Here is an 18,162-nt window from a genome sequence, read left to right on the forward strand (position 1 = left end):
TTTTTTTTTTTTTAAATGGATGTTCTTCTGGGGAAAAAAATACTGTTGGATGCATTTTAAAGGTGTGTGAGAATTTCATGTTAATTCTCGATGTAAATGTAAACAGTATTATTGTAAACATTTTTTCTGCAAAACATGTTTTTAATGTGTTTAATTTATCCTCTTTCATTTGGATGATGGCAAACGTTGTTGTATCCATTTATAGGAACATAAAAGTGATGCATTAACCCTTAAATTTGATTGCAAGCTTAGTTTTGCTTCCCCCCCCCCCCCCCATTTTTAAAGGAATAATATATTCAAAATGTACAGGTCCAAGAATGGAGAAAACCTTTCTCATGAAGAGAATACACATATAGAACTCTGGGCTAAACACTAATTGACAGCTAAATTAGCTGATATGATATAAACGGCTTACATGAAAATTAAACGTGTGGGCAAGAAAAAAGTTAAAACTAAACATTTATTAAGTTAAAAATGAAATAGGAAATACAATAAAAACACACTTAGGAACCTTGAGTAGTATACGAAGTATAAATGTGGAGGGAAAAAGTTTGGCTGAACCAATAGTTGGTTCAGCCAAACTTTTTCCCATCTGATATAACTAACTGTACAATTTTGTTACTAATAAATTCCCAGGTACTACATCAACCTCCTAGTTAATAATACAAGTTGCAGGACAGGAGGATGTCAGAGATATCCAATGGATACTTGGAATGGTGATGACATCACATCAGTGGGCATGATCAAACATGCTATAAAAAGCCGACAACCTGGCGGCGCGATCACCCTTTGAAAAGGCTGGTTCACGGTGAAACATGTCAGGGACGTTAGGGATATGATGAGGAGTCCTAGGAGCTCCTGTGTTTTTAGTTAGCCTTAGGCTATCCTTAATTACTGTAGTATTTGTTCATGGAGAAGCGACTTTAAATCTAGCTACATGGTTGTGCAACAACTTAGTTAATATACACTGGTTGTGTATTCTAGGCTTACCAATTTAGACTCTGTAACATACCGAGCAAATCAAAGCAACTATTATAGGGAGTTTATGCGTTAACCCTATCATAGCATGTTGGAGCTTAGTGATTAAATCTTAACAAAGGGTGGCAAACCAACTTTATCTCATAGTTGGTTAATATTTATACTTGCACACCTCTCGTATATTTAGTCATTGGGGTACTGCAAGGGCTGATTTCACTACTCAATTAGGATATATTTTTGATAAATCCAATAAGTATCAAGTGGCAGTATAAACGTAACAGGCATTCCAAGAGATATTTGCTCTATTCATGGTATAGTAAAAACACATATGATTCAATATATACATGCAAAATTGTTGCGCTTGCTTACTATCCTTACTAGTTGCAAACAGCTTATATCATGGTATAGCTGAACTGTTACTTATAAACGTTGCTTCAGCCAGACGCCTAGTTTAACCTGGTATTGGCTATCAGTTACCCAAGAGTGAATACAACTAACTACTCAAGATCGTTTCTATCAGATCAGTGGACCATATATATTTCACTCCACATTTATATTTTGTATACTACTCAAGGTTCCTAAGTGTGTTTTTATTGTACTTCCTATTTTATTTTTAACTTAATAAATGTTAAGTTTTAACTTTTTTCTTGCCCACAAGTTTAATTTTCATGTAAGCTGTTTACATAATATCAGCTAATTTAGCTGTCAATTAGTGTTATGTGTATTCTTTTCATGAGGAAGGTTTTCTCCTTTCTTGGACCTGTTCAGTTTCAAATAATACGCACAGCACCTCCAACCCCTATATACACATAAACCAACTTTCCTTATAGTCAGGGGTATTAAAGGGTTAAAATACAAAACAAGTAGTGCAATTGCCCCCCTTTTTTCTCTAAATATTCAAAATGTAATTGCTAATAAAGGTTGAATTAATGATAAGTATGTCATCCTTTATGTGTTTTTAAAAAGAAAATACACAAATAAAGGTGTTTGTGATACATTAAAAGGGCATTAAACACTAGATACATTTCAAGCACCTCCCTCTAATTACGGGTGCCACCATTTAGGAAACTTGGTTACACTGCAGGTATCTTATTTTATCTCTTTAATATGATTATCATTTTCATGCCTACTTATCAGTGGTTACACTTTTTGCCTCACTATAACCAAGGATACGGTTTAGACTGTTTTATGTGTTGATTGGTAAAAGTTCAATTGTTCAAGCCTTAAAGGGATACTAAACCCTATTTTTTCTTTTCTTTCGTGATTCAGATAGAGCATGCAATTTTAAGCAACTTTCTAATTTACTCCTATTATCAATTTTTCTTTGTTCTCTTGGTATCTTTATTTAAAAAAGCAGGAATGAAAGCTTAGGAGCCGGCCCATTTTTGGTTCAGTACCTGGATAGCGCTTGCTGATTGGTGGCAAATGCAATTTCTATGTCACTGTGTACATTTCAGGTTTATGGAACATAATCAATGATAATTAAAACCATATATTTAAAAAAAAAAAAACAAGATTTGCTTATTTGAGTTTTTGTTTGTACGGAAGTAAATATATTTTATTGTAATTACTCGTAATAAAATGCTTTGCCCTGTTCTACAAGATGCCCAGAGGACCTGTTGTATAGTATCTTCCCTCCTGTATGACTAATGTTGCTGCTGCAGTTCCGTGTTTGTGTCAGCCGGCTCTTTCCTCCTCTGATACATAGTTTAAATATTTCACTCTTTCAGTAGCCAGCTATTCCTGTTTTGTTGGTTTTGAAATGACAAAATCACAATGATAGGATGATATACAGAAACTAGTTGTTGTTTTATTTATCTGCATACCAGGAACTGTTTTTACCATTTGAAATGTTTACACATCCAATATTGTTTGAAAAACTCATTTCTTTTTAATGACACGATGAGTCCACGGATTATCTTAATTACTACTGGGAATACCTCTCCTGCCCTGCAGGAGGCGGCAAAGAGCACCACAGCAAAGTTGTTAAATAGCTCCTCCCTCCCACTCCAGTAATTCTCTTTGCCTAAGTTAAGTGCAAGGAGGTGGTAAATTAGGTGTTAGAATAAGATCTTCAATCAAGAGTTTATTATTTTTAACGTAGTACATGATTGTGCTGCTTTGTCCTAGGGTGTAGCAGTAGTCCATTTCAGTCTCTTCAGTAGAGCAGTGGTGGCTTTAGAGCAATGGGAACTTGTGGGACATAATTCTCACTGCGCCTCCCATACATTTATGCTGCGCTAATCCTGGGAGACTGAGTAAGATTTCTCAGTCTTTGTCTATTTTTCACAGATCCATGTGAGGGAGAGGACCTCGCAAACCTAGTGAGATGCCTTGCAGCCTGGCATTTTTATGAGGTAAGTGCTGACTTTATTTTTTCTGGGGCTAAGAAGAAAGAGACTCAGAAAAAGGTTGGGCACTTTTATTCGATGGGGAAAAGAATATGGTTTTTATTATTTTCCTTGAACTATATGGAATCCTTATGTTTCTTACAAGGGGTTTATATAGGGCAGCATTTGCAGGCACTGGGGATTGAGGAGAACAGGCTCAATGTTGATGATACTCCTTTATTAATAAGGCAGAGTTTCATCAAGGTGTCGGCTAACATGTTGTTTGGGACACGCCCACGATGGGCTGGACTTGTGTGGCGGTAGGATTATGTGCTGCGCACATATTTTCTCTCATTTTTCTTAAATATGAGTATGAGGGATTTACTAATCACAGTGTTTGCTTAAAACGGAGTTTCAACAAAAACTTAAAAGCAATGTTTTATGGTTTTGACGTTATTCACAAAGGACATGATCGGTTCCGGTTTCCATATCAGTTATTTCCAGTAATCCAACATGTTTGTATAGTTTAGCAGCTTTAACTGGGGTGTTAACACTGTTGATGGGGGTTAAATCTTTTGCTTGCAGTGATAAATAAAGATATCGTTTCCTCAGTTCTAGATAAAACGGTTCCGTTTTTACAGTACTTAAAAATAAATTTTTAATTTGGGTAAGGTGGTTTTTCGTACTAATTTAGGGTTTCTCCCTAAAATAGTTTCAGAATGGAACATTACTCAAGTGATTGTTGTTCCTTCCTTGTGTCCTGATCCTTCTTATCAGAGGAACGGATTGTACGCAATTTGGATAAAATTCTATTCTCAGGCGAATAAGATTTATTCGGCATTCCTCTGCCTCCTTTGTGGTTTTCTATGAAAAAAGCAAGGGACAGAAGGATTCAGCTATTTCTCTTTCTTGTGGCTGAAGGATATCATACGTTTTTATCTATGAGACTGCTGGACAGCAACCTCCAGAGAGGGTTGCGTTCTTTCCACAAGGGTTATTTTCTTCCTCATAGATTCTAAAATTGAATCTTCAGTAGAGCAGATTTCCAAGGCTGTAACTTAGTTCTCTCTTCTTTCCTATCCAAGAGTCTATAAATTTGATCGTTTGCCTCGGCTGAGGTTATTTTTGTGAGAAAGGTTATTCAAGCAGGGGTGCCTTCCGTTTAGGTTCCCTGTCTTGTCCCTCCCGTATCATCTGTGTACTCTAGCTTGGGTATTGATTCCCAGTAGTAATTAAGATGATCCGTGGACTCATCGTGTCAAGAAAAAAATTTCTGCTTACCTGATAAATTTATTTATTTTTTGACACGATGAGTCCACGGCCCGCCCTGTTTTTGGAAGACAGGTTGTTGGTTTTTATAAACTTCAGACACCTCTGCACCTTGGTTTTTCCTTTCTCTTCTTAACTTCGGTCGAATGACTGGAATAGGAGGGAGGGGAGGAGCTATTTAACAGCTTTGTTGTGGCGCTCTTTGCCGCTTTCTGCAGGGCAGGAAAGGCATTCCCAGTAGTAATTAAGATGATCCGTGGACTCATCGTGGCAAAAAATAAATAAATTTATCAGGTAAGCATACATTTTCTTATTTTTCTTGCTTTAATCGAGCCCCCCCCCCCAGTATTTGTTGTAGCTATTGCTGTTACAATGGCTTTCATATGCAAACTTGAATGGTACATTTTATCTTTGTCACATCATGCTTTTATCATTGGGTCAATAGATCTTCATAACATTCTTGTCTTATTGTAGGATCCTCATCTAGATAAGTTCTTTACGCTGGTCCAGGTCCTTGAGGAGCAGAGTTTCCCTTTCCGTTTGAAAGATGTTATCATTACAGAAAGCAACTTAGAGTCAGAGCTGCGGAGCAGTATGGGAAACCTGCGACTGGCCGCTCTTGGGCCTGCTGTCTGCTTTTGTCATCAACTACTGGACAAGCTAATTCTACTCATTGTCAGGCCACCCATAATTGGGGGACAGATCGGTCAGTGCTAAAATGAACAGCGGTTTTATTATCTCTTGTTTCACACTATGTTCTTTCTATGTTCCTCATCCCTACCTTAACTGCTTGCCAATTACCCATTTGCATTCTTGTTCTTTGTTGCTTTAGAATTTTATGTGCTCTCCTACTGAAATGTCGTACTTTTGCCTCTCCAGTAAACTTGGGTCGTGCAGCTTTTGAAGTGGTGGCTCTACTGGTGAGTCAAATTCATCGCACTCTGGAAGGGGCTCAGGACCAACATGGGAGAAATGGACTTCTTGCCTCCTATTTACACTACGCTTTCCATCTGCCTAGCGATATGCCTGAACAACTGCACAGTGGTGAGTAAGAGAACCCACTACTTAATGCTTTTGTACTAAGTGCACAATATTTTTCCTTTTATTTACATTTCCGTCCTCTACCGCTTGCAGTACAGGGTCCATCAGCTTCTTCTACTGTCCATTCAGCAACCTTGTCTCGGGCAACAGGACGCCCTAGCAGCCTCAACCTAGTCCGTTGCAAAAGCATTAGTAACAGTAACCCTGACCTGACCAGCTGCCCTTCCACCCCCGATGATGAGGAGGTGCAGAGGATCATGGGAGCAAAGGTACTTACTTTTGTCTGCCATTATTACAGCCTTTGCAGAGCCTGGAGGTGGGGTTGCTGGAAATGGGGTGACTGTGTGTGGAAAACAGGGTGTTTGGCTTTTTACTTCAATCAGTCTCTTCCCCTTATTCCTCCTCTTACTCTAAACCTCTCACAATCTTTCAATCTATCTCTAAACTATCTCCTTTTTCTTTCTGCCTTTCTTTTTTTCTCTCTTCTCTCTCTTTCTTGTTCTCTTTTTGTTCTCTCTCCCTCTCTTCTTTCTTTCCTTCTTTCTCCCTGTTTTTTCTCATTCGTCCTTTCTTTTTCTCCTTTTTTATTCTTTTTTATCATCTTTCTCTGCTTGCCACTGCTATCTTCGACCTTTTCTTTTTTCCTTTTCTCTTCCCTTCCCGGTGTTCTTCTCTCAATTGCAGGGTATTGATCGCTCTCATTCTTGGGTCAACTCTGCTTATGGCCCCGGGGGTCCTAAATCAGTTCAACGCCGGACACAGCCCAACTCCAGCGCTGAGATCCGACAGGTGGTGCCTTTCTCCCCTCTCATCCATTTTATGCATGTGCTTATATCCTTGTTCTGTGCATGCCGTCACCCTGCATCCATCTCCTCCACAACTTGTCATGTGTCAGTGCCTCCATCTTTTGTAATGATGCAGTATTATACTAAACTATGTCATACTAATTGTAATAACTGCATTTTCATTTTATCTTATAATGAACTGCATTTTTAGCTGCCTATGATCAAATAGCAATAGCCTTTAAAAGAACATTCAGGAATAACAATAAAATGCACTCTTCTGTTAAATATATTTTTAGATAAACTTCCCTTTTGGTAGTATGTAGTGTCTTCTAATCCTTTAGAAAAGCTTTTAAAATGATTTTACTACAAAACTTCTCTTAGATGTTAATGGATTTTTTTCATAAGAAACTACTTTTTTAAGATAATTTGAATTTACCCAGTTTCCCCTACAAAAGCAATGAACACATGTTGGATACAAAGCACTCTTTTGTGCCTCTCGAAATATAGTTTCTGCCGACAAGCCAATCACAAACTGGCATATGTATGTATGCTTAAATCACTGGAAATGTCCTCATCTGGAGCAGCACAGGGATGTTCTGGTGCATGATTTTGGCTGTGTATTTCTTAACAGGGGTTAAATGCACAGTAAAAAAAGGGAATTTGTTTTGTACTAAATTATCTACTAAAATAGTCTTTAAGTGAACCAGTCAACAAAAATAAAGTACATCTTCTAGTTGGTTTTCTGAACTTCACTTTTGGCATATTGGGGATCTTAAAGAGATGGTAAAGTTAGTGTTCCTTAATGATATATATGTAATCAGTCTGCATAAATATGTATATGTGTACCATTCAATTAAAATTCCTTACCTCCACCACTGCCGGCCCACTTGGAAGTACAATTTTCTTTCTAGCAGTGATGGTTTCACCGCTCATCCAATCTTCTTGCAAGCCATACGGCTAGTAACGATGTCACAAAAAGCAATGCTTTATGTCAGCTGTATGGCTTGCAAGAAGATTGCATGAGCGGTTAAAAGTTCACTACTAGGGAAAAAAATTTACTTCTAAGTGGGCCGGTAGTGGTGGAGATAAGGAACCATAACATTGGAACAGATTTAACCCTTTTAAGGTCTGAATACATTTTAATTGAAAATTGCACATATACATATTTATGCACACTGATTACATATATATTGTTAAGGAACGCTAACTTTACCATTTCTTTAAGGCTAGATACAAGTTTTACTGCAATAGAAACTTACCATAAGCAGGTCAGTTTGCAAGTTGGAGGTAGAAGCATTTAGTTTTTAATGTCCCTTTTAATGTATGACAGTTTGTGCCATACAAACTTAATAATTCAACTTCATACAATGTCTGCGTGCAGATAAGGGTCATAATCACTAATAAGAAAAAAATGCAGAGTATGTATATTATATTGAAATAACATATACAACTCTGGGACAGAAGGTGTTAATATTTTGATATTTAATTGTTTATCATGTATTAGTTGGATTTAGTATGTTTGTGTATACTGAATCTCTACAGTAATAGATGCAACTTTTTTCTGTTTATATTACAAAGGGTGAGTAAACACAATATGTTTTATAGTTTTGGGGGAATATTCATTATTTTTTAGAAATGCATTATTAGCTCTAGTGTAAATGTTTACTCATGTTGTGACCTTTGTAGACCAGAAAACCTATCATTACTATTCCTTGTTTTCTTTCTATCTTCTCTCTATATCTCCATCAATTTTCCTGAGATTCTTTCCTTTATATTCTTCCCTTTTTTCTTTCCCTTCCTTACTGTCTTTCCCTTTCCTCCTTTTCCTTCACCTTCATTCCTTTACTACTTTCCTTTGCTTTCTTATCCTTCTCATTCATATCCTTCCTTTCCTTTTCTTCCTCGCTTCTTTACTTTTATTTTTATTTTGCCTTCATTTCTTCCCTGTTTTTCTTTGCTTTTCTTTTTGTTCATTCCTTTTTTATCATTTTCTTTCCTTGGCCTTTCTATCTTGGCCCTTTCTTTTCTTTTCCCTTCTTTCTTTTCTCTTTTCCTTCTTTGTTTCCGTTCTTCCTTCTTTTCTATTTTCCTTTTCTTCCCTTTTCCATTTCTTCCATTTCTCTTCCTCCTTTCCTATTCCTTTCATTCCATTTCCTCTACATCATTATCGATCACTTTCTATTTCCACCACTGTATGCCTTCCTCCTAGGCTAACGAAAGGAGCCCAAACCGTGTATCCTGCTTCGTGGAGGGCGGAACCAATACTGCCCAACCTCGTCCCACTGCCAAAAAGGTATAGGAATTGGGGACAGGCAGGGTATTAATCTTAGGAAAGATTATTTGATGGGGAAAAAAAATATGATAACTTTTAGACATTTTTTTGTTTTAGATTTTTGTTGATTGTTTTGATGAACAGAATGATATAATAAAAGTAAAACATAATAGTGTGTGATAAGTTTTGTATTTTAATAATAAATATTTTCTGTTTTTTGTCTGATTACATGAAAAATTATTTTATTTTGGTTATTGATGTCATCCTCTGGTGTGGTAAGAAGCAGTTTCATGAGTGCAGTTTTTCACCTGCTAACTAACAAACCACTGCATTGCTATCACATAAGTTATTTATTTCATATGCTCACTGCACAAAATACTGCATCTTTTTATATTCTCTTATATCTCATTTCATGACCCTTCTAATTTTGTCAATGTGATCTAATACTTTAATTCTCAACCAATGAAGATTTTAAGTATAAAATGCACTACAGCAGGGGTGTCCAAACTTTGCTCTCCAGAGGTTTTGGAACTACATTTCCGATGATGCTCAGCCAGCATTTTATCTAGCTGAGCATCATGGGAAATGTAGTTCCAAAACCTCTGGAGAGCAAAGTTTGGACACCCCTGCACTACAGTATTACACATGAGTGGTCCATGAGTTATTTTACCGCACAGTAACATGAGTGAAATACTTCATCATACAGACAGGAGCTATATAGGTCATGGGGTCTGCCCTCACATTTAAGGGGGACACAGTGGACAAGATTACATCTTTCTGTGACTTCAGTCTACCACTTTAAAATTCATCAAGTCTGTGAAACCCCTTCTGAAATTCACATAAAGTAAATGTTCCCTTTGTGGATCATTAATAACCCAGTTCTCTAAAGCTTTCTGGTCTGGCAAATTTATTTAGCAAATATTGTGATTACTTTAAAGAATTTTAGATAGGTAAATTTTAGCTATCTTGCAGCTAAAAAATTTTTTTTTTTAAAAAAGGTGTGATTTTTCTCAATGCGGGTGAGTTTTTGATAATTGTGTCCTTAGTGATGATCACTAATATGAGGGGATAGCGAGACAATAGCTATACAGGATAGCTCACTATTATGCATATAATTCACTGTGGGTTTAGGTATTCTATTTCCTGCATGGTGATGTATGTAGGAGTATTCTTTTTTAAATATCTGATTTTATTTTGGTTTATGTGCTGTGTAAAATGAGTTCCCTAGTTTCAGTAAGTGGGCTGGTCAGAAGCGTTCTCTGGCTGTGTTTCACATTTGATTACAGCTGTCAGTGTATTCATAAAGCCCTTTACATAGGCAACACTTACAGATCTAACTAGCTAGACTTACAAGCTTGATTCCAAAAAAGACTCTCAAAAGTTGTAGAAAACATTTGGATGTAAAATTAGAAGGAGATGAGAAGGAGATCTTATTTGAATCTTATTTGAATTTGTATGTACAGCAAATGATAAGGTTTTAGTAGTGCTGGGTGTCACCATATATACAACCTCTTTTCTTAAAGAGGTGCTATGTGCATGCGTCCGGTGCATATGCTCAAGCACTAATTAGTAAGTAAGCACCATACATAGAGCCCCATCATACTAACAAAGTTTATGTCCCTTTAATCAATGCAGAAAGGAGGAGGTGTATAATCTGGTAGTCAAGTCAAGCATTACTGAATCTAGGCTAATGACTCAGTTAAAAAGTAGCCATAGTGCATTTAGTCCTGTCCCTTCCACTCCAGGGTTACACAGTAATAGACAGAAATTATACATTATATTGTATTGTAGGTGTATTTCCTTCATATCCAGCTAGACAAACGTCTCTCAAACTAAAATTTGCCTTTATTTAAATTCTTTTGAGCAACCTTGCAGCACTGACAAGACTTCTGAGATAGTCTTGCCAGACAAGAGAGCTATAGAGAATCAGGCCCCTAAACTGTTACCCTTCAGACGCAGGTGACTGTCCAGAGCTCTAGGGCATGACGTTTGCCAGTTCAGGGTGACACAATACCTATAGGTAACATACAGAGGCTTTAGATATATAGCGGCAGATCACTCCCAGTGCTGGGTGACTAAGACTGATGGGAGCTATATGACATGACTCCAAGGTAGGACAGTGACCTAGGCATTAAAAAGCTCTGGAATGTGTGGGCATTCATTGATATTTCTACCATATCTCTGTAGCTGCTGCATGAGGAGCTTGTCCTGCAGTGGGTTGTGAGTGGAAGTGCTGTGCGTGAGGCAGCGATAAGCCAGGCCTGGTTCTTCTTCCAACTCATGGTATGTAATCATTAGGCCCGAAAATAGGATTCTATATAGTAAATCTCTTGTGCAAAACTCTTTTAATTAATTCTGTTCTAAGAGATGTACAATAGAACAAAGCAACTGCAAAGAAAATGCTTATTAGTGGTTGAGATCTGAGCATCAGTATCAGACCAATTCACTTTTTGCATAGGTTTGAAAATCATTTGATAGCCCTAAATTATTATGTAAACGTGAAAGCAATTCTTTAAAGGTCCACGATAGTCAAAACATTTTTGTCAACTAAATTAAAGAGTGGCATATTTACCTAATTTACTTTGTGGTTCATTATCTACATAGATATGGATGATGCTTTTGATAAGTTCTTAAAGGAGAAGTGCAGCATTCACATAGTTTTGCAGTGAAGCATGTTCAGTTTGAATTAATTTTCTTTATTACACAACGGGTGTAACAAAACACATTATAATTAAGTAAACTTTAATAACCACTAGACACATGCATTTTTGTTTGAAAAAAAGTATAAAAAATTTGAACAAATGTTCCTGTTACTCATTTATTACTGTAACAAATGAGTGCACAATTATCCCTCAGTTTTCATCCTTTCGCTCTGCTTCTCATCTCACTTCTTTTGCCCCTTACGTTTGCATCTTACAGAGCAAGAGTATGTCTCTGCACCTTCACATGTCTGAAAGACTGGATGCTCCTCGCAAGCAGAGATTCCCTGAAAGATTCGTAGATGACATCACTGCCCTTGTGTGTATGGTCTGCACTGAGATCATTAACCGATATCAGAAGGTAATGACATCTTTATGCTCTTTTTGTTATCAGAATAGTACAATTTTTTTATAGTATCATTTATTCCTGTTGCTGTCACTCATTCTCCTGTTTTAGGCAGTAGCTCATTTTATCACTCGGATTGTTTTGTTTGCCATATCGTCCTCTTAACCCTTTCTCCTCTTTCTTCCTCCTCCTTCTCTCGTCCTTTCTCCAGGATGCAGAGTTAGCTGAGCGCCTGAACAATAGTCTTGCATTTTTCCTCAATGATCTGTTATCCCTGATGGATCGAGGTTACGTCTTCAGTCTCATCAGGTCTTACTATAAGCAGGTAACATGGCTCCCTTAAGCAGCTACATAAATGGTGTGTTATTGTCAGTTTTTGTTCTTCATAGCTGTTTCTGTATATGTCGGTACATTGGTTATTGTGAATGTAAACATGTAATGCTAGCGTATTAGTGTATTTTAAACACTCTTTTACATTAGAAAATGAATGTGTAAGTTATTCACAATTTGTATGATTATTTCACTTGTAACCATATACACAGCTGTGATTTAGTGTATGTTACACGTATTCATTCTGATGACATTTCTGCTCCTTAGATTAATAGCAAGCTGTCAAAAGCACAGAACGCCAATGTTCTGATCTCCTTGCGAATGGATCTAATCCGCATCGTGTGCTGTCATGAACACTACGTCACTTTAAATCTTCCTTGCGGCTGCCTCTCACCTCCCAACTCTCCATCACCTTCCATATCCTCCACTACTTCACAGGTACAGTACCATATATAAAATCAGAGTAATATAGTATGCACCCTCTGATGGGTGATGCATTGACACAGAGAGGATAAGCTATGGGCATCTATTTCTCCAGTTACAGGGGTAAAAAGATTGGCAGTATATGAGCCACTGCCTCCTATTGCACGGTGTCACAGTTAGTGAGGCAGATATCTTACATAAAGTATATCCCACTGCTGGCTGACACAGGGGCATGGGGTATGCATTCTGTCTTTTACAACATTGTGACTCAGTGTCCCTCCTCTCTGTTCCTCAGAGCTCTGTCTTCTCCAGTCCAGCTCAGGACAGAACAATTACAAACATGTTTGAGATGTCTGTTCCATTCAGACAGCAGCATTTCCTGGCGGGTCTCATCCTTGCTGAACTTGCACTGATATTGGAGCCGGATGTGGAAGGGTGAGAAACCCCTGTTTAAAACAGATTGCGTTGTTGCTATTTATATCTGATCATATCAAACTCTGTTAATATTCTCTGTTACAGGAGCATTCTAATGGAATAATAAATGGTGACATTCATAAGACTTTTTTTCTTAAACAAATAATTGATATCTGTGTTTATTAACCCCCACAAACTAATGAGTGACCCATTAATATCGGCCTGGGAACACACCTGGTGCAAACTTTGCTATGTTTGACTTCTTTGTGGTGGTTATAGTTAAATACAGTTACAAATGAGCATACATGTAACAAATGACAGCTTTTATTATTGCTTTAGGATGACCCTTAAAGGGCCACTAAACCCAAAATCTTTCTTTCATGATTCAGATAGAACATACAAATTTAAACAACATTACAATTTACTTCTATTATTTATTTTGCTTCATTTTTTAGATATCCTTATTTGAAGAAAAAGCAATGCACATGGGTGAGCCAATCACATGAGGCTTCTATGTGCAGCAACCAATCAGCAGCTACTGAGCATATCTAGATATGCTTTTCAGCAATGAATATCAAGAGAATAAAACAAATTAGATAATAGAAGTAAATTAGAAAGATGTTTAAAAATGCATTCTCTTTCTAAATCATGAAAGAAAAAATGTGGGTATCATGGCCCTTTAAGTTCTCTGCAAAAATCCATCTCTCATACACTGCCCATGACTGTAATCTATTCTTCTTCTTTTTTGTATTACAAAATTTATTTTGGCTGATCTGTCTTATGGTCTGTGTGTAATTAATTGTTCTGTGTATTTTCCACTCCCAACCTTTCTCTTTCTCCACAGAGTTTTTTTCCTTCAGAAAAAAGCAATCAGTGCCTTGCACAACCTCCTGTGTAGTCATGACGCTGACCCTAGATACTTAGAACCCATAGTTAAGGAGAGTATTGCCCGTCTGTACTTGCCCCTGATTGGCATTGTCATGGAAACACTGCCCCAGATGTACGATTTTACAGGTGACTGAGCTCTTTAATCATTAGCACTGTGACGCATTTACCCTTATGTGCAATGTCTGATTTTCTTAATTTATCTTTGCAGAGCTGAATGCACAGAGGATACGCCATGCTTCTTCTATGGCAGATGAGGTGGATGCTGATGGAGCCACCATCAGTCAGACAGTTGCTATGGCGATAGCTGGGTCTCCAATGCCCACTTTGCAGAGATCTAATAACTTCCCTATACCGTCTGCTGTAAGTGGCACTGTTGATTCTACCGTTTTGTTATCTGATTCCACCTTGTCTGTTTGTACAAAAATTATCTTTATTGATCTGTATCTTTGTTTAAATTTCTCACCTCCTTGACAATCTGTATGATCAGTAGCCCAAGTATATTTTTTTGTGTAAAAAGTATATTAAACTCAAAATTGTATTTCAGCATGTGCAAGGCACTGTCATTATTTACTTTGCTTGCTTTCCCTGTAATATGAATATGAAATTTTAAAAGTTGTCATTTTTCCTTTGTTCCCAGAGAGGCTGGTGGGCATTTTGTAAAATTCCAAACCATGACTCTACATGCTGCACAGTGACTGCTTGATATGTGCAGGAGCTTTTTTATAATTGTCCCTTGGCCACAGTAAAAAGAGATAAGATAAACACTACTTTTAAATGATTTTAAAACATTTATTTTAGATGCAGACCTTTTGCAATGCTGTGATTCATTTCTGATACATACATTAAAAAAATGTACTTTAATGTCTCTTTATTCTGTCTCCGCTTACCCAATTTGTACAGATAGAATACCACTGTAGGCTGCACTTGCAGTTCTTTGCCTGTTTTAATATGTAAATATATCTTTCTTCTTACAGCCTGTCCGTACTGGCAGTGTACTCTCTGCTGAATCCAGTCGGAACCTACTAGTCTGTGCCCTGTGGGTGCTTAAGAACGCAGAGCAAGGGTATCTACAGAGATGGTTCTCAAGTCTCTCTGTGTTGCAGCTTACACGACTTCTCGAACTGCTGAGCCTGTGTGTGTCTTGTTTCCAGTACAAGGTACATAGTACTCGCCCAACAGCACACACTGTTCACATTGCATATGGCTGACCTAGTGCATAGTACAATGTTGTAATTAAAATGCCATTGTAGTACAAAAATTGCATGCTCTAATGCTGAGGAGGTTAATCACATAGTTGAGGCTGCAGCTTGTGACTACTAATGCTGATTGACTCAGTGACTTTATCTGCTATGGACCAGCAGTGCTCTGCAGCTCACAAGCATTACTTTAATTACGTGTTGTATGCCTTTGTGGGGTTAAATACATAGAACTGCTGGTTTGCTAGTGCTAAAACCACATGCTCTAGCGAATTAGAGCATGTCTTTTTTTGCACTATAATGGCCATTTAATCACTCTACAACAGGTGTTGTAATAATCGTATATTTCATTTTTGTTTCCCTATCTCAATCTGATTATTTGCTTATATTTTTCTATCCCTCTGTTAGGGCATGAAGGCCTTTGAGCGTATAAACAGTCTGACATTTAAGAAGTCTCTTGATATGAAGGCTCGGCTGGAGGAAGCAATACTGGGTACTATTGGGGCCCGGCAGGACATGGTGAAACGGAGCCGAGGTAAGATTACACTTTCTAAAGCAAAAACTACTATAGTCATCCTTTGCTACGAAGCCTAACAAGGGCAGAGGATTTCCTGTCCTACTCCCCTCTACCAGGTTTAGTGTTGTGCGCAAAAAGCCCACATTCTTTAATTATCATAAATGGCCTTCCAGAGAACCAGCCGAGATGGAGTCACATAGACAGCCGTCCTCCTCACCTTAATGTGAAGTGACTTCTTACGGGTTTTCTGGACCTAGTAGTTCCAGCGCCCTGATTTGAATGAGCCCCTCTAACTTTTCCCTTGCTGATACAATAATTTAACACATTTAGATGTACAGCTAAACAAGGGCACCATATGTACATTCTACCCTGAGCCACAATGGTCAATGGGGACTGGTCCAATAGTGCAAGCACCTGAGAGTCCAGCCCTTGTCAAGATATTATTGCCTCTGAGGATATGCGAGTCATAAAGCCACTTTTAACCCCTCGTGTACCAGAGTACTTACAGGAAGTTAGCTGCTATTTCATGCTATTTTTTTGTATTTGGCAGCTACCACCAGCGGTGCCGGGAAAAATTATTTAATCAAACAGGATGTTACCCACTATGGGCTAGATTGCAAGTGGACTGATATTCATCGGTCCCGCTCATGCGTTAACTGCGCTAGAAGTAAGCATTTTGCTCGCCTCAGGTAGCACTCATATTACAAGTTGAAAGTAAAAAAGTTTTCGCAAGAGCGCTAACCCGACGCTCGTAAAAAGCCGAACTTAGAATATCTCGATTGTGTTAACTTATAGACTTTAATGGAGCGTGAAAAGTAGAAGAAAAAAAACATATGGCTAGATTACGAGTTTTGCGTTATGAGTGAAAAAGCCTCATAACGCTGCTTATTCACTACCGCTAGTATTACGAGTCTTGCAGGTATAGGTGTACCGCACACTTTTTTGGCCGCAACGTAACTACCGCACTTTTCAAAAAGTCCTTTTTCAATGGAACTTCCATAGCATCGGTATTACGAGTTTTGCTTGGGAGGCCAAAAAGTGAGCGGTACAGCCTATACCGTCAAGATTCGTACCCCCATCTAAAGTCAGTAGTTATGAGTTTTACATTACAAATCTGTAGCATAAAACTCATAACTAAAGTGTTACAAAGTACACAAAGTATGTATTAACCCCTAAACCTAGGCCCTCCCACATCGCAAACACTGTAATAAAATGATTAACCCCTAATCTGCTGCTCCAGACAGCGCCGCCACTATAATAAACATATTAACCCCTAAACCGCCGCACTCCCACATCGCAAACATTAGTTAAATATTATTAACCCCCTAATCTGCCGTCCCCAACGTCACCGCCGCCACTATACTAAAGTTATTAACCCCTAACACCCCTAACTTTAATATAATTAAAATAAATCTAAATAAAACTTACTATCATTAACTAAATAATTCCTATTTAAAATTAGTTATTAACGATTTACTAACTACCTAGTTAAAATAAATACATATTTACCTTTAAAATAAAACCTAACCTGTCTTACACTAACACCTAACATTACACTACAATTAAACAAATTCCATTAATTAAATACAATTAATTAAATTTAAAAAAAAAACCCACTAAATTACACAAAATAAAAAAGAAATGATCAAATATTTAAACTAATTACACCTACTCTAATAGCCCTATAAAAATTAAAAAAGCACCCCCAAAATAAAAAAAACCCTAGCCTAAACTAAAATGCCAATAGCCCTTAAAATTGCCTTTTGCGGGGCATTGCCCCAAAGTAATCAGCTCTTTTACCTGTAAAAAAAAAAAATACTAACAACCCCTTCAGTAAAACCCACCACCCACACAACCAAAGCCCCCAAATAAAATCCTATCTAAAAAAAACTAAGCTCTCCATTGCCCTGAAAAGGGCATTTGGATGGGCATTGCTCTTAAAAGGACATTTAGCTCTTTTTTGCTGCCCAAAACCCTAAGCTAAAATAAAACCCACCCAATAAACCATTAAAAAAACATATCACTAACCTACGACGATCCACTTACAGTTTTTAAAGACCGGACATCCATCCACAACGAGCTTAGGGTTTATTTTATAGGTAAGTATTTAGTTTTAAATAGGAATTAGTTAGGTAATGATAGTAATTTTTATTTAGATTTATTTTAATTATATTAAAGTTAGGGTTAGAATTAGGTTTAGGGGTTAATATATTTATTTAGTGATGTGGGATGCCAGAGATTTAGGATTTAATAACTTTAGTATAGTGGCGGCGGCGACGTTTGGGGTGGCAGATTAGGGGTTAATAAGTGTAGGTAGGTGACGGCGATGTCGGGGGCAGCAGATTAGGGGTGTTTACACTAAGGGTTTATGTTAGGGTGTTAGGTGTAAACATAACTTTTCTTTCCCCATAGGAATCAATGGAGACTTTTTTTTAGCCGGCTTTCATGTTGTATATTGATGTATATGGGGAAATCGTGCATGAGCACGTAAAACCAGCTCAAAGCAGCGCTGGTATTTGTGTGCGGTATGGAGCTCAACGCTGCCATATTGCCTGCTAACGCCCGGTTTTTGCAAACCTGTAATTGCAGCGCTATTAAAGGTGAGCGGTGTAAATAACTTGCAAATTATTTCCGAGCCGCTCATAACGTAAAACTCGTAATCTGGCAGAAAGTT

At 37.6% G+C, this 18,162-nt stretch overlaps 1 protein-coding gene across 1 annotated transcript in view; it reads left to right on the top strand.

The window, feature by feature from the left end:
* The window catches only part of DOCK6 (dedicator of cytokinesis 6), a 360,578-nt gene that overhangs the window by 237,042 nt on the left and 105,374 nt on the right, over positions 1-18,162 (top strand). The window contains 14 exon segments of the mRNA XM_053717880.1: positions 5,052-5,283; positions 5,457-5,621; positions 5,712-5,887; positions 6,303-6,407; positions 8,613-8,696; positions 10,863-10,958; positions 11,595-11,735; positions 11,932-12,045; positions 12,318-12,488; positions 12,769-12,908; positions 13,732-13,901; positions 13,984-14,135; positions 14,750-14,932; positions 15,380-15,506. Coding sequence (XP_053573855.1) covers positions 5,052-5,283; positions 5,457-5,621; positions 5,712-5,887; positions 6,303-6,407; positions 8,613-8,696; positions 10,863-10,958; positions 11,595-11,735; positions 11,932-12,045; positions 12,318-12,488; positions 12,769-12,908; positions 13,732-13,901; positions 13,984-14,135; positions 14,750-14,932; positions 15,380-15,506 — 2,056 coding nt within the window.

Source organism: Bombina bombina, chromosome 6 (genome assembly GCF_027579735.1).
Source record: "Bombina bombina isolate aBomBom1 chromosome 6, aBomBom1.pri, whole genome shotgun sequence".
Classification (NCBI taxonomy): Eukaryota; Metazoa; Chordata; class Amphibia; order Anura; family Bombinatoridae; genus Bombina; species Bombina bombina.